Source organism: Limulus polyphemus, unplaced genomic scaffold (assembly GCF_000517525.1).
Source record: "Limulus polyphemus unplaced genomic scaffold, Limulus_polyphemus-2.1.2 Scaffold529, whole genome shotgun sequence".
In the NCBI taxonomy this organism is placed as follows: Eukaryota; Metazoa; Arthropoda; class Merostomata; order Xiphosura; family Limulidae; genus Limulus; species Limulus polyphemus.
This window is the reverse complement of record NW_013666139.1, coordinates 120,025-144,785: the sequence shown is the minus strand read 5'-3', so window position 1 is coordinate 144,785 and position 24,761 is coordinate 120,025. Positions and strand designations below refer to the sequence as shown.

The 24,761-nt window shown below is 31.7% G+C and overlaps 1 protein-coding gene across 5 annotated transcripts in view; it reads right to left on the bottom strand.

Annotated features, from left to right (window-relative positions):
* Window positions 1-342: 342 nt before the first annotated feature.
* The window catches only part of LOC106458890 (transcriptional enhancer factor TEF-1-like), a 128,682-nt gene continuing 104,263 nt past the window's right edge, over window positions 343-24,761 (bottom strand). For 4 of the 5 annotated variants that reach the window (XM_022385247.1, XM_022385248.1, XM_022385249.1 and 1 more), the window contains exons 8-12: window positions 23,522-23,629; window positions 19,619-19,677; window positions 18,580-18,661; window positions 11,267-11,419; window positions 343-4,746 (exon numbers count right to left, since the gene is read on the bottom strand). In XM_022385247.1, the coding sequence (XP_022240955.1) occupies window positions 4,633-4,746; window positions 11,267-11,419; window positions 18,580-18,661; window positions 19,619-19,677; window positions 23,522-23,629 (516 nt within the window). In that variant the 3' untranslated portion in view covers window positions 343-4,632. Of the gene's footprint in view, window positions 4,747-11,266; window positions 11,443-18,579; window positions 18,662-19,618; window positions 19,678-23,521; window positions 23,630-24,761 lie in introns of all 5 variants that reach the window. The other variant, XR_002610457.1, reaches the window with a different exon arrangement.

The following is a 24,761-nucleotide window of genomic DNA, read 5'->3' as shown; positions in this document are numbered from 1 at the left end:
TATAACAGATGATAATTTATTTGCTATTTTTGTGTTGGGTTTATAAGTGTTTTTTCTGTTTGAAAGCAAAACAAGTCTAGTATCACAACCTCCTTTTTTTGGCCAATTTCAACTTAATCATGCTAATCAAACAAATTCTGAGAATCTCCTGTTTTGCATGTTTAGTGCTTACCCATTTGTTTCAGTTTAATCTGAAAATACAAAAATAATAATTCAAGAGATCAACAATCTCAAATATTATTTAGAACACCTTACTTCCCTCAAGAAATGAAGTTTGTAGTGGTATATAACAGTGAAATAACAAAGTTAAAAAACTGTATGAACAAAAAAAGTCATAAAAAATTCAAACAAGACATGTTTATTGCGCATTATGTAGAACAAAGAAAGAAGTTTTTTGAAATAAATGTTCACACAGAATCTTTTTTTTTTGAAATTAGCCTAAAAATTAAATCAAATTTCAGACACAACCGGGGAAGCTGCCATTGTTATAAAAACTAGCTGATTACATCACAAATTCCAAAATTTTATATGACAATTTACAGATTCTTCTTTTCTTCACATCAATAATTACATTATCCAACAAGATTTAGAGCACAGCTCTTTTCTAAAATTTTCATAGATAAAAAAAAAAACCTACAATTCTCTTATTATAATTAATCCTTTCCAATGATAAAAAACATTCTTTAAAATGCTCAAAATACATAGAGGAAAATAACTTTCTTAAAAAGGTGCAGTTAGGGAAATGGCTGCCCCTTTTCCATTTGAGAAAATGCATATTTACAGTATTTTTGTGTACAATCTTAAACATAAAAAGTAATCAAAGAAAAAATAATTAAATAACTTTTCAGTTGTTCTCCATTAAAAATAACCATTATATATTTGTTTCAATTTGTTATCAAAATCTTATTATTTTAATCTTCAAGCATCCCAAGCATGTTGTTTCACGTCAGAGGATAATTAGATTAAAAGGTTTAGGAAGTTTCTTTCTCAAAATAATACCAAAATATTTTCACATTCTAAAAATCTTACTTGAAATTTCTAAACAATTTTTTTCTGTTATATGTTGATAATCATATTTGCCGAGATTTTTATACTCAGAATTTAAATAACTGTATGAATACTAAACACACAAAATGATTCAGAATTCAAATATAAAAGTTCAAACAATTAAATTTATTATACATTTTTTGGTAGCAGAAAAAATTATCAAGAATTTGATAACATGTTCACTAGTTACTTTTAATGGAGATTTAGGTACTAGAAACTACACAAAGCATATTCTGGTTGTAATTTATCCAGTATGTGTTAACTGATTTCAGCAGTACAATTACAAGTAAATTCAACTTGTATTACCTCAATATTGCTACTAATACTAACCATTTTACCATCTGTACATTCCATGCATAATATTTACAAAACAGAAAAAGAAGGTTTATTCAATAGGTGTTTTAAGAGTTTAGTAAACAACTTTAGTTAATGAGGCGATAGCTGCCAACAATGATAGGGCCTTTAAAGCATTAGTAACTTCTTTCAATCTTGGTAGTTTGAAAGTTCCTTCCAAATAATTAAATGTTTGCAAAAAACTTTCATATTATACAACTATTGTAGACACAAGTTTATGAGACTACAGTAACTATGTTACAGCTATGTGACATTAAACTATTTTGATCATTTGATTCTAATGCACTTGGCAACCAAATTATCTGTTATTTTACAGATATCGGTTATTATGTAAATATTAGTAACTGGAAATCTAGCAAAAAAGATAGTATAAAACATGAAGCTTATTTTAATCCCTTAACCTGTTTTTAGCTTCTCTAATAAAATAATTGTGATTTTACAAGGAATACCCCTACATATATAAATCTTTTTTTTAACATACAACATTTATATTCTAAATAGCTTTATAGATATTACATCACAAACTTCTATGAAATCTGTTTAGAGCAGAAACATTAGTGAAGCAACAAAAAAAAGATCCAAATTTGCTGCAGAATTGGTTTATGTTACTTTCAGATATGTAAATAGATAACAATGGTTTTACTGTAACATGAGCTCAAGGTCTCATTTGAATAAAATTTAAAGGTTATAAACAATGATTCATGAGGAGCTTATGCTACTAAGCTTCATCAGAAATAGTATTAAAATTTAACTTCAGCTTCTTGGAGCGTCATATTCTTTCACAATTAAAAACATGGCCAAGGCATATAAAAAATGCAGGCACTCGACATATAGCAGTCAACAAAACCACTTTATCAAGTCAATAAGCTGATTCTTTAAGCAAATAATGTTATGAATAATAAAATTCAACATTTTTTTTTTATATTGAAAACTAAGCCTTATGGGTAATAGTTTAAACCTTTGTACTTATGATCTTAAATTGAAATAACATATGGTAGAAGTATTTTAATGAAAAGATCCTAGTATTATATTTTTGTTATTTTAGAAAAACAAAACATGAAAAAGAGTAATTTCCTGAGCCTATCATGCAAAATAAACTAATATTTTTTAGGCACAAAACAATGAAAAAGTAATTTAATTCTGAAAACAAGTTCAATTAAATCTTGAGATCAAACCTTTGATTTTATTCTTTAACCCTCTGACTGCTGATTCGCCGTATAGGGTACAGTCCGCCATCCATTGAATGCGAGTGTGCTGTATACAGTGTACAGCTCACAAAAATTCTGTGCACATTCAAAGCAGCCATAGTCAAAGGGTTAAGGATATTCTCTGACTCCTTATTCTCAAACACCTCTTCCACAATAAAATGAGAATTACAAAACACATTTATCAATTGATTCACTGACATTTTCTGTAATTGTACATAAATCAGGGAACTTGATTCATGAAATAGATCTTATTTTGATTGTAAACTGATTTTCTTAAAGGATAAAGTTTTTCTTCTCTAAAAGTTATCTCACTGGAAACAGATTTTCATTATAACATCATGAGAAGAAATCTTATGAAGTCTTTATTGCAGATGATATATCTGACAACTAAAAGATAGATGCAAATAACTTAAAAGTAAATCACAAAGACAGTAGCAAGACCTATTATTTGTATTTCCATAATCTTATTCACTGAAAGAACTCAAGAATTTATTAGAAAGATTTTGATTAAAATAAGTAGCAATGACTAACAAATGAATATTTTTATTTTGCTTAACCAAAGGTCTTGCAGACAGCATAAGAGACCATATGCTTTTAGATAATCCTGGAATTATAATACTTGCTGCTGATGGAACACAAGACAAATTAATGTACTTTAGACAGGTTTGTTGGTGAAGTCCACATTTCTCCAGAAATAGATAACTTGTTCAAATCAAACTGTTGTCATTTGGATTTGCAAACACTTAATAGATTGCATTCATTTGTTTAGTTAAACAGTTTATAAACTTCAGTCACAACAGATTTTCTCTGAAAAGGGCAGATTAAAAAACATAATAAGCTATAGATATCTCAATTTTAAAAGATGATGTATTATACTGATTTAAGTATTGGATCTTTTAAAGAACAAGACAGACACAGAAGACAAAACATCATGTCAGATTTCTTACACTAAATTTGATTTTATGCAGCACTTCCACTCATGATTATGAAAGACAAATAATAACATTATTATAAAACAACATTTGTATAAGCTATTCTACATTATGTTACCTTTTTCTTTCTAGCTTGAGAAAGTATCATAAGAAAAATGTACAATTAGTGTTATGCTTAAATAAGGAACATGGCACACACTAAACTTACTGAAAACCATTACTGATCTGGCATTAAACTATTCACAGTGTCTTTGTTGCAAGAAAAACAAAACAAATCTAAAACTAAGGCTCATGGTTTATATCTTTAATGTTAGGTTATTAGTTTTGAATTTTTTCTTATTAAAAGGACTACTAATGGAACTTCATACATATTGTTTGATGTATCTCAAACAGAAATTAACAGATCTGATTGCTAACCAACCACTACTGACCGTATCTTTATGAAACGAATCTAATAAGTAAGTCATATAACACACTACAGTTGTGACTGAAGAGGATTGCAAAAGTTCAAAATATAGGCAAAGAAACTGGGTGACACACTGATAAAGTTATCTACTCAGAATTTCTGTTCATGAGTTGAGAAAAGCAAAGCACAACACACCCTTCTGTACATCTACCATACAAAGAACATACAACACTAACAGTTCTAATATTTAATAACAGAGTATAAAATAGAATGTGACAAGCAGGTAAAATATAAAAAAATAATACAAGAAAAGAAAAAACAAGTTAACAGTGTGATCACATAAGATTAGGTCAGATGTTTTCTTTCTCATTCAAGCATACAAAGCTGTGCTCTAAAACATACAGTTTCTTCAGCTTCACAAATCAAACAGGCTTCAATCTAGCTCATTTCTGTCCTACAGGGCCAGATGAAGATTGTTGGTCATGCTAACAAGTAGACACTTCTAGTTGGATATGTAAAAATAAATCTTCTACTTCAAGTGGACATGTTTTATCTAATGCAAACAACTATAAAAGGTGTAACTGCAGCCACCTTACAAGAGTAGGCACTGTCAGGAGATTAAGATGGACAAGGATGACACTTGATGTAATGATGGACAGAATGATGCAGTGCTCCAAGTCAATTCTTAGTCTTTCACCAGTCGATAGATGTGATGCTGAGCACCATGTTCACTTGTAGACACTTCAAAAACATAAGCAATACACAACAGCGTTTCCTGGGTTTCTCTATTAGTCACCACCTGTTAATGTTATAAAAATCAAAATATTGATTATTGAAAAAATACATTTAATTTAATAAGAAGTTATAACTCTTCAATAATACTACCTTTTGCTTTAAGTAAAAAGATCTGATAGCAAATATAGTTAGTCAGAGGGTCTTGGAGGTAATTAAAATATATGAAAAGTTTTAGGTAGACAATTTTTAGTCCAACACTAATTTATTTTGATACTACTAGCCATCATTATTTCTAAAGATTCTATCAAAGTTTGATAAAGTACTATGAATGGTAGTCTTATCACAGAAACATGGAGTCTAATAAAGATTCAGCTAACCTCCTCACTCAAGTTATTGAGCTGAATATCCAGAGAATTTGATATTCCGGACGGATTTTCTGTTAATGTAAATGAAATTACTCAAGTATGCTGAACACAGTAGAGCAATTGTTCTAATACTAATCATGATTTTCAGGAAGTTAGAAACAGTACAAATGAGGCTAGAAATGGTGATTTTAATTGTAATGAACAGGTTTTGTTAAGTAACTGATTTCATTCAGCCTTTAGCTTGTACAGATGAGGAACTATGGGAGGAAAGGAAAACAAAAAGGACAGATAGGGATAGGAATGAAAAACGATATAAAAGACTGTTTAGTTTAGATATTATCAATTAATTTACTTTTGTGAGTGAATATTTTATTATTGTTTAGTTTTTGTTATAATAAGAGTTAAAAGCAGATGACTGTAGAAAGTTTTGTTAATAATTTGTTGATGTTGAGACTATCGAACGTCATTTGTAATACACTGACATCAAGAATATAGAAGGCGAGCAGACAATTAAGTGAAAAAGATATAAATAGTGTGAGACAGACAACAGCAAAAAAGAGTAAAGATACAGACCAATGGAAAGTTTGGCGTGAAGTTGACTATCATAGAAGTGATAGACCTAATGATTAACATAGCATTTAATATGTTAGAGTAGGACTAACAGTAGAAAAGAAGATAAGAATAATAATTTATTCTATCAAAGCGTGGTTCTAAAGTAATTGAATCAGCATGGGTGCACTTTGGCAAAAGGCACAGAGGCTCTTCAGAAGAAAGAAGAACAAATGATTATGATAACTCATGCTATTGAATCACATACAGAATACTAGTGAGACATTAATACAGAAGAGTTCAGATTGGCAAGTGCAATTCTAATGTAATTGAATAGGCTTAAGTGGATTTTTGACAAGAAGAAGAGAACTACATATATAGATAGTGTTTATGATATGCCTGTAGTTTCTATATTTTGAAGAATCTGTTGTACATACGTTTAACTTGTTCCAAATATATATATTATTTTGAAATGAAGTGCGTACTGTTTATTTATCGTTGAATTTATCACTAACAAGTCACAGACACATATTGTAGAAGAATCCTCAGCCCAACAACAGCATAGTATATATTTATACTATTAAGAAATAAGTAAAAGCTTTTTTATTTAAATAATTAGCAAGAAAAGAAGAATATATTTTAAATTCTGACAATGTTATAGGTTGGTTCTTTAGTATGTCACATGGATATGATAGTCTGTGGAGTAAATAGGAAGAAAATAATTAAGTTATGCTATCCAGTAGCAGGAGTGGAGGATATAACTGACAAAGCAAGTGATATAGTAAAGAGGGTAATAACAGTGATACAGTCTTTGTAGTGCACATAAAGGCTAATGATGTAGGGAAAGGTAGATCAGAGAAGCTAACTGATAAGTTTCAAAGACTCATAAAGGCATTTAAAGAAAAGAGCCATGATAACTTAAGTCTGTCAAGGATACTGCCAAGACTTAATCTTCCCAGTTTGCACTGGAACAAGAAAGGTCCACCTTTCAAAAGTGTCTGTGTTATAGAGTATTTATTCATTTCTGCCAAGACTTAATTATGGGGATGAAATTATAAGCAGGTCAAATGTAGAAAACTTTTAAGAACAAATTTTTAAATATTTAAGACAGGCATGTTCCTTGTAGATAAAAAAAAATGGTTCCATGTAAAAAACCAGCGTGGCTTACAAAGGGTATAAAGGATATAATTAAAGAAAAGCATTATAAATGTAAGCAGTTTAAATTGATTGCTATGATGGGAAATTTAGAGAAGTATACAAGCTAAAGAAAGTTGGTCAAATGGAAAATTAATAAATAAAAACAATTTATATTGAAAAAGGTTGACTGCAAATGTAAAAATTAATAGGAAGGATTTCTTTAAGTACATTAAGAGTAAGCAAACTTTACTCCTTAACCTGTCAAAAGGTTTGACAGGTTAAGGAGTAGAACCTTTGAGGGATGATACAGGAAGGTTCCTATCTGATGATTATGAAATGGCTGTGTTATTAAATTCTACTCTTTCTTCAGTATTTATTAATGAAGGTTTAAGCAATATTCCTCATCCTGAAGAGTTGATAGATGGAAACACAGTCAAATAAGTGGATCACATTAATTCTGAGTTTGTTAAGAAAACACTGGAAAGTTTAAAAATGTTAAAGCTCCTCCATCAGATAATACTTTCCCAAGAGTTTTGAAGAAGGTTAAGGATTTGATACGAGTCACTTGCTACTATTTTTTGTAAAACCTTGAATAGTGAGCAGATGCCAGATGATTGGAAGTTGGAGAGGTGATAAAAATTGTCCCAGAAATTATAGGCCTATTAGTTTTACATCAGTTATGGGACAAGGTTTTTAAAGTCTGATAAAAATGATATTTTACAAAGCCACTTAACAAAGTTTAAAATTTTGTTAGATAGCATCTAAGAGAAAATCCGGTCTTACTAATCTTTTGACATCCTTTGAAAAGGATACTGCTTAAGTATATGGGAATACAGCTGTGGATATGGATATCTGGATTTTAAGAGAGCATTTAACAAGGTGCCACATAAAAGACTTATTGAAAAAAATTATCTCTGTAGTTGTGTGGGATAGGTTGACTCATTGGGTAGAAAATTGGCTAGATGGAAAAAAAGCAGAAGGTTGTTATAAATGCAGTTCATGGCATCTTGACACTCAGTGTTAGGACCTTTTCTCTTTGTAATTTACATCAATAACATAGATGAAAGAATGGTTAATAAATCATATAACTTTGGTGATTATTAAGGTTTTGGGTATTGCTAGCTTTTCAAAATAATTTGGATTATTTGATGGGTCGGGTGACTAAATGGCACATGGCTTTTAATTATAATAAATGCAACCAATCTAAGGAATGTGCTGTTACTAGTGGCAGATCCAATAGGATTTTAGGTTGTATCTAGAGAAATATCAAACAAAAGACTAAAGAGGTTATAATTTCATTGTATAGGTCATTGGAGTATAATGTTCAGTTTTGGGCTCCTTACTTAGGAAGGGTATTGAATTGTTGGAATGGGTTCAGAGAAGGAATAAGAGAAGGCTTGTAAAATTTTAGTAGATGGGACAGCTTAGGTGGACCAATAGGTCCTTATTGTCCTTAAATGATATGTAAGTATATGATTAATATATATGCATATGTCACAACATATCTACACGATATTTTATCTAGCTGACTAATAGATGTCAATGATAAATTACAGAACAATGACATCATTATAGGATATGTAAACATGCACAATAATTGCCAAGTTGAATCATAGGTTTTTCTTTAGGCTTTGATCTTATCCTGTAGCATTAGCAAATATCTAAAGGAAAAAGAAAAGTATGGAAATATTAGTGTCTGATTAATACTATCAAAATCACTATAGAGAGAAAACAGCATAAATTAACATTGCAATAAGCTTAGAAATATATTTAAACTGGAAGTCTACCAAACTATCTTTACAGGAGAAAAATATAGCCAGTGCTAAATAGAAGTATTAAGGAAAGTGAACAAATTTGTTCTTATAGTTGGAATCTAGAGGCACAACAGTGATTCTAGGAAAGTTAGAAGGATGATCATGATTCTGTATAGACCAAATCCTAATGCTGGAACTTTACTATTCTTATGTTTCTGAATATTTCTAGACACTCTTACACCACATTAAAAACAGCAATTTTATATATATATTTTAGATTAGGAGAAATTAACCATCAAAATTAAATTCTATGCAATTATTGTTCTTTTTTTTAGTTCTTCTCTTGTTGAGGAAGCAAAACATAATGTATACAAAGTGGGGATGATACACAACAAAACAAATCACAGTCACTACAGGCATAAATGCTATCTATCTCAATTAAAACAGAGGATGACTTTGGTGAGAATGGAAAAGTTATAGTCAAAGAGTGGTCTGGTGGGTAAACTTTAATTATTAATAAATATGAAGCCAAATTTATTTTTTCAATTCACCACTTGTCACTGCATTATTCTGTCATCAGTAAACCTAGACAAGAATAAATTAAATAAACAAGGTTAGGCTCACATATATAGTTAGAAGGAGTGCAATGCTAAAATAATTACACAATGAATAATTTATTAAAACAGTAGAGCTGGTTCCTGTTTTTATAAATCATTTTTGTGTAATTGTTTTAGTGTTGTACTCCTTTTAACTGTGTATATATGTATTGCACAAGTGCCAATTTTGATTATTTAAAACTAGGCTTCCTCAAAATTGGTATAACTCAGTGACAAGTGGCAAACAGAATGAGAGATTGGGCATCATATTTATTTTTAGTATCTTAAACATGTCTGCTGAATAGTTCAGGAGAATAAATTAGTAGTATAACTATAACATGTTCTTCAAGTCCTATATAAAAACAGGTTCACTGTGACAAGTAAAAGGCAACTGAAACTCCATAAACTCCATGTTGTAGTGTCATGTGATAATGTTGCCTCAAATCTTATATTAGTTCAGATTTTTTATTTTTAGACATTTTAAATTTCATTATATATATAACATACAATAGTCAAAATAAATAACAAGTGACACAGAAAAATAATAATAAATTTGCATTAAATTCAAGTTTTATGTTGTTGAAAATTGTAATTAAAACATGTTGCTGTTTCTTCCGATTGCAATAAAAAGGACCAAGTATTCCCAGTTTTTTTTATTTAACTTACTTTCACATTACATATGGCTGATCCTTTTAACTTAGCTGTTTTTTGTACATGTAAAATGTTTTGGTCAGATTACATTTGTCTTAACTTATTCTCTGTATTTAAGTTCTTTATTAGTTTTAAAGCTTTTTAGAGTATTATAAAATTAATTTTTAACTGTTTTAGGTCTATTGTTATTCATTGTTTTACCACCTTTTGGCATTCAACACCATGACTAGAAATAATCCTTGCCTATTAATTTATGCTACATGTTACACAAAAAAAGTGTTGAACAGTAATACAAATAACCTTAGATGAACTTTAAATTTTATCAAGTTTTATGGCTTTTATTTGATTTTTCTATGCTATATTCTTTATTAATTTCTCTATAAACGGTTAGTCAAAAATAATTACATTAGAATATGTGGAAAGAAATTAATTTGGAAATGCTAACGGCTGTTTATAACCTAATTTTGTTGTGTTTGATAAAGTTTAATAGCAGCAGCGAGTTATTAAATAATTAATTAATTTTTGATTTTGCATGTTTATATAAGGATATGACTGTGTGTATGTAAAAATGTGAATTTAAAGCATATAATAGAACATTATTAATGAAGCTTATTTAGGGGTCTTGGGAAAAGTTTTTATGAATCAAATTATAAAGATATTTATTTTATTTTCAGTTCCACATGTTAAGAGGAGAACATAGTTAAGAAGTAATGTTGCAATAATTTATTAGAGAAAACTTTCAGTAGATATTTTAATTTCTAGTAGGTCATACCAAAAACATGAAACACAGCCACCAAATACTTTAAAATCTGTTTCTTTACAATAATATTTTTACAGATGTATTCACAAAAATGAGTAGACCATCTATCATCAGTGGTGTGGTGTATTTAGGGCTATCCCAGTTGTTTTCGTTTTTTAATTAACAACTTAATATGTATAGATGATTTTATTTACATTGGAATTATGTAACTTATTTCAGTAGGATGCAAAATGCTTTTTTCTTATCCGCATTAGGGTTAGGCAAACATTCTGGACCCCACAATCCCTGTGTCGAAGTCTGCATTATATGTTACTGTCTGTCATCATAGCTCTCAATTTTTTCTCTGAATTTACTGTTACATGGAAACTTTTAAAACTAACATCATAAGTAGAGTTTAGGATAAATTGCAATTAACCATTCACACACTTGTGCTTGTTAATCAAAAATCAGTCTTTATTGAGCTTAATTTCTAAAATTACAAGTTCGTTTCTTTTCCCTAATATTATCAACATATGTAAATCAATTAAGCCTATTAACAATAGACACTAAACTATTTAATTGATGTAATATAGTTGATAAACTGTTGTTTTTTTGCTAATTAGGCTTAATAAGTTAACCTTAAAGCACCTTTAAGCCTTCAGCACAAATTATTTAAGCAATGCAGTTTTAAAATGAATACCATTTTATATTAATTAATCCTAACTGATTTTACTGAAGGAACCAGACAGATTTGTTCTAATGATACGAGTACTTTCGTGAAAGAAACAATTACCTGAAGGATTGTGAAGTTCTCCAGAACACTGTTCATCATGTACTTCTCTGGAAGATGTTTGAGTTTATGAATGAAGTTGATCATATATTCACACATTGGTGACCTCTGTATTCTATACACAAAACGTCCATTTTCAAACCTAGCATATTCAGTCTGTTCCAAGGCAAAAAGAAAATCTGTGTCATAAATTGTAAAAAAAGTAATTTATATAGTATAAGAGCTGTACATATGCATTTCTAAGAACTTATGGGTGAAAGCAGTAAAGAATATGTAATAATATGTTAACCACACTATATCTGCCATATCCAGTGCTGACAAGATATTTTGCCCAATAACAGGGTTCATCAGGCTGGTTGGGATATGACTGGCATAGTAGTGATTGAATCTCTACTTATATCATCAATTGTATAAACAACATGTAATTATTATCAAGTTTAATTAAGTCATTTACAAATCAGAATTAGGCTAAGAGATTATTATTCATTTTATTTTTAATACCAATTGATGAAATTGCTGTTTAACATTTATATGACTTAGGCTCTTAGCTATTACATAAAATTAAAGACCAGAAGTTCTTGAATAATTTTGCAAGAAATAGAAGGACACTATTTACATTTACTCATAAAACATTTATTTTACCAAAAAGATAACATTTTATACAATCTCCAAATGAAATTTGTATTTTATAATTTTAAAAAAGTCTGTAATATATCATAGACTGTAAGATATGTATAATGATTAAAACAGCTATGAAGTCAATATTTATTATACACTGACAAAATTGAGTGGGTCTATTAGATTTGTTGAGATTATTTTCATATGTCACCACTATTTTCTACAATTAATCCCTCTATAACATTAAATAAAATTTAATAAAAATAATTATAATGAAAATTATTGCTTGAAGCACGAAGAGATGGTACATAATATTTCCCTTATATATATAGTTAATCTAATCATTATCAGTGACTTTTTGTAATCAATATTGTCTATACCAGGGATTCTCAAATTGTGGTACATGGAACTAATGTCAGTGGTATGTGAAAAAAATTAACATAAAAATTACAAAATTTGTAATAGGCCCAACCCAGTATATGTCCTTTGTCTACACAGACTTGCCAGCATTCTTTTCCCTTCAAATTGACAAAAATTACACTAAAAATTCTACAGATGTGCCAGAAAAAATCATCACATCCATCTCATTAATGAGTAAGTGATAAAATATTCATTTTTGCTACTAGGGTTTTTCTTTTTAGTTAGGCCTAGGTTTGTACTTCAAAAAACATTTAAACAAAAAGTGATACACAAGCCTGGAAAGTTTGAATATGTTTTAAGGCCCTAATACCAAAGTCTTGTGCATTTAAACGTTTTCTTGGCTATGTTAAGTATTTCCCTTTATAATTTCATTCTAATGTTAACATTTTCCTTACCCAAAACATATTTCCAATACATACTCACCTTCAAACACAAATAGCTTCTTTCCTCTTGAATTTGCACATTCTGCCAAAGAGATTAGCAAGCCACCAGCCTTGTGAAAACTCCCACCTAATCTTGCATGAAGTTGCACCACTGCATGATGCTATCATTATGTGGCAGAACCCTCCACCAATAGGAGTGCCACATACCTCAATGTACAATACCTCCCTCTACATTGACACTCATGAATCCTCATTCTTGATGAGGCAATGAATAAGTGTGCACCATAAAAGTGGGGAGGAAGGGTGGGAATGTGTGTAGAGGTTTGTGGCCATTGGAAATACATTTAACTTCCACAATGATACCTCACCTCTACACATAGATAGCTGGAATCCCATGTTGAGATGATGGAAGGACCAGTACAAAGATTACCTAGATGAGCTTCCTTCAGAAAGTGACTGAAGGAAGTCCATGGGGTGTGACTCCTGATTGAAGGGGCTCCAGATGGACACACCTGTGGGAGACCACATCTTGTTTTGTTCAAGTTATACTCTTCATCCATGTAGAACATAAGAGACAAAAAGCAATAAGAGTGTTGCAAAGATGGGCAGAACAGGTACACAGCCATCCAAAAACTTGCACAAAAGATGTTGGACAGCCAATATGTGTAGCAAGATTGGGGCTTATTCAGACTGTACCTTGTGTGCTCATCTCCTCTATCATCAGACTTGACAGGTCAAAACCAGCTGTGGGAAAAAGGTATTTATGATAAGTATCCATGCTCAGCTCCTCTACTGTCAACCTTTATGGACCCCATGCCAGCTGCAGGAGGAAGGCACTGTAAACTAAATAAACTTCTACTTGATCTTCAGTCACTACAGGCCCCTTGTCTGCTATTGGAGTAAGATATGTGAGTGATACTTCACTGGTGTAAATGGTGTGTTCACCTCAACTCTACAGGCAGTCTCTTCAGGCTATATGTTAGCTGTGTGAGTGGTGTGTGTGTGTTTTTTTGTCAGTATGATGGGAAATGGATTGGTAATAGAGGTACCATTGGTCCACTTGAAGACTGTATATCATAGGTAGATGTCTGGGGTGACTCACATTACACTCCGGTGTCATCTCAGCCCCACTTCTCACTGTAAAGGGACCTCTTGTTCTATCTAGCCCTAGTAGTTAGGTCCAAATTGGTGAAGATTCTCCATGGTCCATCACTCCAGCAGCTGGAAGATGGTAAGTGGCAAGGGCTTCCCATGCTTAACTTGACAAGAGGGGGAAGACTTTGGGTCCTTTAGTTTAGAAAGGCCCTTTACTGATAACAGCACAATGGATAACCATGAAACTATTTCTAAAAACCAAAAAGCGTTAGCCAGAGAAGTGGGCAGAAACAGCACTCTGGGGCTGGCTTTTTCCGTGATAGTCTATGGAATGGGTATGAGACGGATCAGACATGAAAAGTAAAATAGATACATATAGAGATACCACAAGGAAACCTCACATGGTCTTGCAGAACACCCCATTTCACAATGTGCACTTGTAAAGTCAGAACAGATGGTATGAGTGCTTTCCATTATCCTGGCTTGATGTAGGTTTTGAGTAAGTATACCCTGAGAGGCAACACTAGCCACCTAGTAGGATCCTATAGTGATTGAGAGGTGAGAAAAAAATTTTGTACACTTACCTGCCCATAAATGGAGGGTGGATTGGAGAAGAGCCATAGGTAGAAGTCAAAATTTCTATGGAGATGAAACAGTCGAGTAGAGCATATAGTTGGTGAAGAAGAATGGTAGTTCACATGCCAGTCTGGAGAAGAGCATAAGTCAGTGAAAAAGAGTAGCCAAATAATGTAGGAGGTGACAAATCTCATGTGAAAAGACACTGAAGAGCTTATATTCATCCACCCCCAAAGAGGTATAGACCAGATGGATGATCAGGCAGATCCATCCTGAATGATGGAAGGAAAAAGAACCCAGGTACAGGAGGGGACCCAAGTAATAAAGAGGACAGTAATTGGAACCTGTTTGGTACTGAATGAGCATACAGAAGTAATTTAGTAAGAAGGGGTATGCAAGAAAGGTGTGATCACTGAACCATCTTACAGATGGCTAGAGAAGGAACGACCAATCAGGATAAAGGAGAAGGTAAGTGTGATTTAAGAGAAAACCATGGCATAGGAATCTGAACAATGGCAACCACAGGCAAGGAGGAGGAGTACATGTGTATCTACGGGGAGATTACACAGTGAAGAAGTTGTTAGACGTTCGAGATGGTCCTGGGTAAGAGCTTGGAGATCCACAGTGAGATTCCAGTCAGCAAAGAGGAGGACAGTGGGGTCTGTAGATAAGGAAGGAACAGAAGATGCCACCTGATAGCTGGAGGAAGAAGAGACAGACTAGCAACAGTAGAATACACACATAAAAGAGGAGTGGTCAGAGAGGAATGGTGAAAGGGAGAACAATCATGTACTGTGATTCCTGGAAGAGAAAAAAGGGTGACCAGAGTGGGACAGTAGGTAAGTATATGACAGAATGGTATGGCTTGAAGAACAATGGCCCAGACAAATACTATGCATGAAGATGAAGGGATTTGCTCTCTAATGAAAGAGTGATGTATATGAGGTTGGATCAGAAGGGATGGTACGTTGGGAAGGGAAAAGGGGGCTTGGATGAAAGAGATGGATTAAGAAAAAGGTTGGGATTGTCAGTGAGGGGCCACCAATAGGATACTGCAGGGGTTTTTTGGAATCAGTGTAAGGGTCCTAGGTTGGAGGTGGAAGTGACGATAGTTCCACAGAACAAGATGGCACCTTACTAAGGGCATAGAGAGCTTGGTTTTAGGGGTGCGAGTAATTATTTGGGAAGTAGTAAGTTGAGAGTAGATCAATGAAGGACATGTGAGTGGAGGGACCATTCTGTGTGAAGGATATAGTCTTGTCGAGAAAGACAGCCAAAACAATGTTCAGTGAACCTGTAATATGACCGGTTATGAAACTCACCCAAATGGAATGGGCACAAAGACAGAAGTCTAAAGTCAGGAAGCAGGTGGTTCTGGAGCTAGTGTCCCTGGTGATTGACCATTTGGATCAGAAAAAATTGTAGGGATGTCTGATGGACAACAAACAGATTGAAGGTGTGATATTTAGAAAACACCCCTTTAGAGACCAAGAGCCCTGTCAGATCATCATTCAAAGACACACCACATCCTGAGAAAGAGGCATCCATATATAGGTGAAGGTCGAGTTTGAAAGGAGGTAAGGGAACACAAGAGGTGGTGGTAGAAAGGTCTAGCCACCAAGCAAGATCCTCAAAAAGAAAAGGGAAGTGGATTGGTGAAACCTTGAAAAGTTTCACTGGTCATGCAACATCTATTGTTGGGGATGCATATGTGCAATGCCCAGTGGAAGGAGAGGTTCAAGAGAAGCCATGATCCCAAAAGGAGAAAGTAACTGAAGTGTAGAAAGTAAATGCAAGGTGTAAAACATGGCGACTAGACAGTATAGGTCTAGTAGGCAAAAGGGAGAAGGTTGGGTAAAGCTGATATGAGTTGAAGGGAATTACCAGGTGAATGAGAACAAGGGTGAGGGTGACAAAAAATTAAGAAAATGGATGGGCCACCCAAAATGATCAGAGTTGCAAAAAAAGAAGGGAAGTTGGGAGGATTATTCATGGGAACAGTTGAGGAGAAGCCTGTATTCAACATAAAATAAATTGCAGACCCAGAAAATGAAGAAGCCAAGTGAAGTCCTACATAATGCAAATGCAGGGTGACCGCTACTATACTGAACAGAACTGAAAATGTGATCAAAGTGGATGAACAGAAGAAAATTTTGTGAGGATAGAGTGATTGATAAGTGGAGAAAGGCATCTGAAACATAGACCTTGGTCATCTACAGGCTAGGCTGAACTGACCAATGAAAAGAGAGAAATTCATATTCTGAAATTGCATGACGACCAAGAACAAATAAAGGAAAGAGAAGCCAATAATCAGATACTAGTCCCCCATCTTTAGGGGTAGAAAAGAAAATCCAGAGAGGTGCTGTGAACCCTTACTGTGGGTTAATTTTCCCATAATTCCAACATCACCCCCTGAGATATTAAAGGTATGCAGGATCAGATGATGGGTGAAAGGGAACTGGTTGGAACCAAAGGGAGAAGGGAGAAAAACATTGGGTGTCCACTGGTTGTTAGGCCAATAAGTAAGATGTCAGACAGAAGTGGAGTACAGGCAATATACAGGACATAAGATGAGGTAGGGAGAATCGGGTAAATCAAAAATGTGATGGAAGATTGATGGTGGGCAGCTGAAGCCAGATATCAGGAAGTCAGGAACACCACCATATTCCTCCAGACGAAGAGAAGAGGCAAAATCAAAGTCCTGGAGGAAGGGAGACACACTTGAGATAAGAAGGTTCCAACAACAGAGGAACCAGAGAAGAGTAAAAATGGGAGAGGAGGTGGAACTAGCCACAAAAGCAAAAAATTAGATTCTAGATTCGCAATAAAAGTAATGAGACGAGCAAAAAAGGGCAACCGACATAAGGTGAATGGATGAGAGGTACTTAGGAAGGGTAGTAAGAAATTCCAGAAGATGTGATAAGTGAGCTTTAGAAAGGGAAATAGCAGGCAATGAATCCAACTCCTCAGATTGGCAAAAGTGACTCTGAAGACTAGGAGTCCAGAAATGGGAAATAGAAGCAAATGATAAAAAGGAAGAACAAAGGAGACAGATAGGTGGAGAGTATGAGGCATAAAACCATGGGAAAGAAGGTGAGCTAAAAAAGATGTGGCATGTAATGATAAAACAAGTGAGAGGGGAAATATAAAGAAATTGCAAGGAAAGACTTAAGTAAAAGCAATTGGGAAGAGTCAAAAGATAATGGAGCAAGAGAAATAATAATTGTACAAATAAGGTGAAGAAAGTCAGAGGAAATCTGATGGTGTCATTCATTAGGTATAGCAGTTCATGATGCAAACCTGGAGATGGATATTGATGCTCAAATTCATCCTCATCAATTTCAAGCACAAAATTGGGGAAGGGAAGTGAGTAAAAGGGACAGGAGCAGAAGGTGACAGCTGCATAATGTACAATGGCTGCCACAGGAAAAATCATTTCCAGCAAAAATGGCTTTAATTTGTTCTGTGTGCAAATCTCAGCAAATTCAAAAAGATGTCAGTGCACTACAGTGTCGAGGAAAAGAATGAGGATTCATGAACAAGAATGTAGAGGGAGTTATTGCACACAGAGGTGTATCACACTCCTATTGGTGGAGGGTTTTGTTGCAAGATGACATCATCATGCAATGACACAAATTCATGTGTTTCCACGTGAGATTAGGTGGGAGGTTTCACAAGGTTGGTGGCTTGCAAATCTCTTTGGCAGAATGCACAAATTCAAGGAGAAAGAAGCTACCTGTGTGCTGAGTTGATATATCATTTTGAAAATATAAAGTAAGCAATATGTATGTAACTAAAAATGTTTAGCAACAATAAACATTTTAGTTCAGATCTTTATCAAATGATTAAACAACTATACAAAATGTAAGAGGAGGTGAAGCTTCACTTTTATTGTTCATTTAATAAATTGATAATTTCAGATCAAACATTTGCTAAGTTTCAACTACCATACTTAATTAACATAAAATATTTCATTACAAACACTGATAATACCACATTACAAATACTATGTCAGCTTTTTTTAAGATAATTTTCAATTGGTACATTTATGATGTATTTATTTCAAAAGTCTTGCTAAATAATTTTCAGGCAGAAATAGCCACTATATTTCTAGGTATTTTTAATCTCATTATGTGAATAACTTGTAAAGGATTGTGTATGCAAAAAATAATAACAATAGTAAATTTGGTCAAAGTGGAAAACCACCATTTGTGGACTTCATACCTCGACTTTTTCAACCACTTGCTTGCCAAAAGAGCACACTTTTGTAGAACATGTTATTGTCATATTTTCACTGCTCTCATACCTATAGGAGGAAAAATGGTGTTGAATTTTAAAAATCTTCGAAGTTAGATGTAAATATATCATGTTGCTAAGGGTTGAAATAAATTAATATTAAGCCACTGCCAAAAGCTTTGCTATACTATACAGTATTCCTTTCTATTAGTGATTTTTAATACAGCTTTTAATAAACAAATTGAAAATATGGTGTGAAATTAGAATCTTCCAATTTGTAAAAAAAATTAATGCAAAAAATATAAAACCATACACAGAACTTAGTTATAAAATAATTCAAAATTTTCTAGTTGGAGAAATCTTAATTGTATAATGTGTAAATCTAAACATTTTGAAGTGATTATATTTTGATAAACATTCAATCCATCAGTATGCTTTCTATTCAAAATGCATATATATCTTAAATAAAACTATGTTCAACTACCTTTGCAAAACATTGTCTTTTTTTTAAAGATGGTTCAAGAAGAATAAATAAAGCAACTGCTTCTAGACATTTTGAAATTGAGTTCTTTATTATAACATTTTAATGAAACACTCAAAAGTAGTCTCAGAACTAATTCTACATATATTTATCTAACAATTTTTGATACAAAATTAACTTTAAAAACATGCATTCTTCCACTGTTTTGTTCTGCTATCAAGATTACAGTATTTTTACTGATAATTTTTAGCTTAAATTTCAATAACTGTTTCCTCTTTGTGACCTTTCAAAGACTTTCTGGATGAATTTAAAGTACTGTGCATGAGTATTTATAAATGATAATGAGCACCTTCGTACACATTTTGAAAAGCATAACTGATTTATAGAGGCTAGTTAATTCCTGCTAAATAACATTATTTGCTGCTCCTGAACTAATTAAATGTTATTTTTTTCTTCTTGCAGTATAAAATTTAGATGCACTTATAACTGATATTAAGGCCAGTTTCAGATTTCTCATAATCAGAGATAAAGACACATGGAACTCACTGGCTAGTAACTCCATAGAAGGCTCCCGTTTCTTCTTGAATGCTAGTGTTAAGGTCAGCCTAAAAAAGAGATAAATTCATTGCAAGTTACTCTCTGTCATTCCATATAAATTTTGTTTTGCAGGATATTTATTTAACCCTTTTGAATACTGTTGTATTACCATTTGTAATTTGTCCCACCATATGTCTGTTCAGAAATGCTGGGATATATATATATATATATATATTCCATGGCACTCCAGTCCTTTTGGTGTATCATAGATCATTTATACTTACTTATATTATTTCTATTTTAAGAATACAAGTCATACTAAAAGGGTTAACTAGAAGTTCAACACAAAACACCCTTTTTCCCTTTTGGTAAGAAATTACCTGTCAGTTGTTATAAGTTTAACTAATCTTAATGATATGTTTTTTAGGCACTATTACTGAAGTCTCATGCAAGTAAACTTTTTCTTGGCTATGTTAAGAATTCCTATCTGTACTTTCATTCCAGTATATAAAGTATACATAAGTATACAATAAGCAATATGTATATAAATAAAAATGTGTAGCAATAACAACTATTTTAGTTCAGCTAGAATTTTTTGGAACTTCAAGAAATTTGTTTTATACAAACTTGATTTTCATTATTTAACACTATAAATTACCACATAAAAAGCTTCTATTGTTGCAAATGTCTATATAAAATAAACATATAAAAATGGTTTACCCTTACCTTTCATATATTACATTGATATATGTAATCTGATTATCTGAATCTGTTACTATTTATTGATACGCAAATAATTCTGTTCCTTTAATTTACTTACAATTCACCAGTCTTGCTCTAAAGTTTGTATAGTATAAAAAATACCTTGCAATCAAATATTAGTGCTAACAAAATTTATTTTCAAACCAATTAATAGAACAATGTGTATAATTTTATTAACTTTTCATAATTACATAAATTCAACCCAATATTTAACCAAGTATCAAAAGCTGTCAGGTTTGATAAGGAGTCTACTAATACTATACTTCAAAAAAGGACTAAGTTTTAATATTTCTCTGGAATTGAAAAACTTGGTATATTGCTCAGAACCAACTGCTCTATTGTCTTGACTTACTCTGGTTGTATAATATTTTTCACCAGCTGATAGAATTCTTTCTTTTATTTTACTTTTATCATTCTGTTCCTTTTATGAAAGTTTTGGCCAAATTATATAAACTAGCACTCCACAAAATTTGACCATTCACAAAGAAGCACATATCTTACGTATTTATGAAGACAGTAGCATTGACGAATTGATTCAATCAGATCAACAAATATACAGAAGGAATTAGACTTACTAAAAGAGTCAGACACTTAAGCTTTCAACATCAACTGAACAGAAAGACACAATAGAGCTGCAGAAAGATCATATATCACTCTATATTTGAAATGTATATTTACTGTCCATATGCTTTCGAGGCTTCAACAAGATTAGTAGGCTACACTTCTCATCTGTACAATGCAAGCTACATTTTTCAACATATTATGAACAGTATCAGGCTTTAAACATAGCTAACATAGTTCATTGTCAGACGAATGCAAGTTTGATACTCATGCACATCATGCTGTTGAGAAAGGCACTTTTCCTCAGTTTTTCAGTCTATCCAGCAATATGATATGTACTAGTTGTAAGCTGGGAATTAACCTGTGATGGACTGCCATCTTGTCCAGGGGGAATGTAGTACCATTTTTATCCACTAGTGCCAATTAAGCCAGAGTTCAACACCAGATCCTATATGCCATTTCAACATGTAAGGGCTTTGACCTTTGAAATGAGTACTGAAATTGCCACCATAATGATTTACAACTATTGAAAAAAAAAATATTTATCCCAAGTCCTATTGAAGATTTTTTGGCTAAATTGTTAATTAGTACCTTGAAAATTTAATCTGATGTAAGAGCATTTACTACTGGCAGATAAACTTTGTTACAGATGCTTTATATTCAGTAACTTTTTCTCAAATTAGTAAATTTTAATCACTGACAATTTGTGAGACAGTAAATTCTACTTTTATTTTGTTATGGGTTTGTTTAACATTCATCTATTATTCAAATAAGCTAGTCATATGAGATGTAACCTCATGGTCTAAACACTAAATAAAAACCATTCCTTGATCTTAAATGAGTTAGTTCACAAGATATAGTTAGAACAAATTATTGCAATTGTTGTTCATTATTGTTATTCATCATGAGAAGTAGTTTAATTTTGGAATATTGTGTTTTTCTTCTTTTGGTTCTTTTTTCCCAAATTCCTTTATTTATTGAAATTAATAACACCAATATTTATGTTATATTTTTTATTAACATGATGTATTAAGTTATGGCTAGGTACAGATTTACTAATTGTTTTTTAAGTGATAAAACTTGTATTCCAATTGTTTTAAAATTTTATGTTGAATTTCTATTGTTGTTACAGTTTAATATTTAATAAATTTTTTTTGTTCGACCCTGGTTGCAGCACCATTTTTTTTTAGTCTGTTACAAATTTTAAAATGCACAGTTAAAAGTAGCTTTCAAGAATGTTGTATTATATTTTAGTAAATACCACAAATGTTATTATAAAGTGAAAATTGATCTGTGTGTCTTTGTATACTGAAAAGATACTCTAAAACTGCAAGCCTTAATCTTTCTTTTATTGATTTAATGTGATAGTAACATGGAGTAATTTTGAAACCAAACATATTGTTTTTCGTTTTTTCCAGAATGAAGATTAATTTCTTAGTTTAAGGAATTTGTGGTAGAACAAAAACAAGATAACTTGCTAATACTTTCATATCCATTTTCTTTAAGGGTGGAAATATTACAAAATGCAAAGTATATTTAAGTAATTTTTCTTTTACATCTATCACATATTTGGAAATACCTTAAGAAAGTATTTTCTATATAAGAAACCAATTTGTTATATCTGTAAAAATGTGAAATAAATGTATTTTGGACACAAAGTAAACGAATCCACACCTTCATCCATAACCAGTAAATAAAAATTTTTATAACTGTGTGATAAAGAAATATGAAAAATTATAAGATCTTTATTTTCTGAATTTTTTTTTCTTTATGGATTTGTATTGAAAAACAGAAAAGCCCAACTTATGAAAAGTATTTCATTAGCTTGTTTGAAGTTTCCTCAAATGGAAGGTAATTTTTATTGATATAATAAAAGGCATTTAAAGAGAAATTCAGTATTTTATAAAATATGTAAGTTAAGTAAAGCACATCTTTCAAAAGAGTCCTTTTCAGTTGAAGATGTGTATGTTGTAGGTGCAGTTTTAACTATATTTTAATGGGTATTTTATGGTTATTTGTATTTAGTTTTTAAGATTTTTTGGTAAATCTAGTATGGATTTTAATTAGTTTTACTTGAAAATTTATTCTAAGAGTAACTGGCAAATTCAAAATCACTAAAATAAAAACAATTAATGACTATGGAGGTCTTTTGTGTTTTCTTATTCAACAATTCCTTTCATTTACATCAAACTTTTTTGGGGTATGTATGTATAAACATATATTTATTATCTTTTGAACTAATTTATTTTTCATGAATTCTTTAGAACATTTTAAATCCAGTGTTCTGCTGTTTCCAATCAAAATAGATTAATGGATTGTTTACACTTATAGTGTATTCAATTGTGTTATATCCCCTGGTGAGACAGTGGTAAGTATATGGACTTACAATGCTAAAATCCAGAATTCAATTCCCCACAGTGAACACAGCAAATAGCCTAGTGTAGCTTTGCTCTAAATAAACAAATCAATTGTGTTAAATAATAAAGACAGCATATTTTAAAATATTTTCAAGCATTAACTTTTGTTCCTAAAACATACTACTTGCCCTTAAGGTATTTTAAACAATATTTACTTTCATAAATCACTTACCCAAAACTTTACCAGAAAGAAAGCATTTTGGGGGCCTTTATCATACAACTCCTTTAATCCACCTTTTTTTTCTGGGAACTTGTCATAAATTTGTCTAATATCAACTGCCTGTAAAGAATAACCACAGTAAGAGTAAATAGGAAATGAATTACAACAAACAGATACTCACCACAATAAAAAAAAGAAAACATACAATACTCTTTCAATTTTCTTAATACCTTTATAGCACTTTTTTAAGTTTAATATTAAAATATACTATAATACCTAAATAATTCAGTAGTCTTCAGGTAGGAATGTTATGGTATTAACTTTTGTCTGATTGCAGTCTATGTACAGTAAAATATTGGAATCATATACAATTTCCTTTGGTAAAATTACATTTTCATTAAAACCACATTAAAATATTGAATGGAACCATAATTTCTATATGCTATTACGTTCAATAAGTATAAAACAAATTTTACAAGTAAAACAACAACTGATTCAACTTTAGAAACTTCCTTCCCATGTTATAGTGTACAATGCAATAATAATTCCAATGAGTTATCTATCTCACCACCTCTATTTGTAATTTACAGTATGTATCAGCTTATCTTACAAACTATTGAGGATTGTAACAACCATTGTTTTAGTTGTATCAAAAATAGTTCACAAAAACAAATAATCATAATTAAGAATAAAATGCATAAATGTCTTATATGTTAGGTTTTGTATTCCCATTCAAATTAAGATATATTTGTAGTTAAAAGAAATAATGTATATATGTATGTGCTGTGACCAGTTGTTCATAACTGACCAACAATTAAGGTTCACAATATCAAAAAGTTTGTTTGTTTATTTAAAGTTAAACACAAAGTTACACAATGGGGCTATCTGTGCTCTGCCCACCACGAGTATCAAAACCCAGTTTCTTACATTGCAAGTCCAGGGACATAATATCAAAAAGAATTAATAACAGAAAATGTGCAGAAATCATGCAAGCCATTTTTTCTCCTTTAATCATGATAAAAAGGAAACTATCATGGACAAATTTCTATAATTACCAATTTGAATATTCAAAGCTCTTCACTGAAGTTGTAACTGTGTTTTTATTATATGTAAATACAATAAATTTTAATTGATATTTAAATAAAAGATTCAAATTATATGTGCAAGCACAACCAATGTACAATTTAGGTTACTGAAAATTATCTAATTCCTGGTGATACATTAACAACTTTATAAAACTAACTTGAAATCA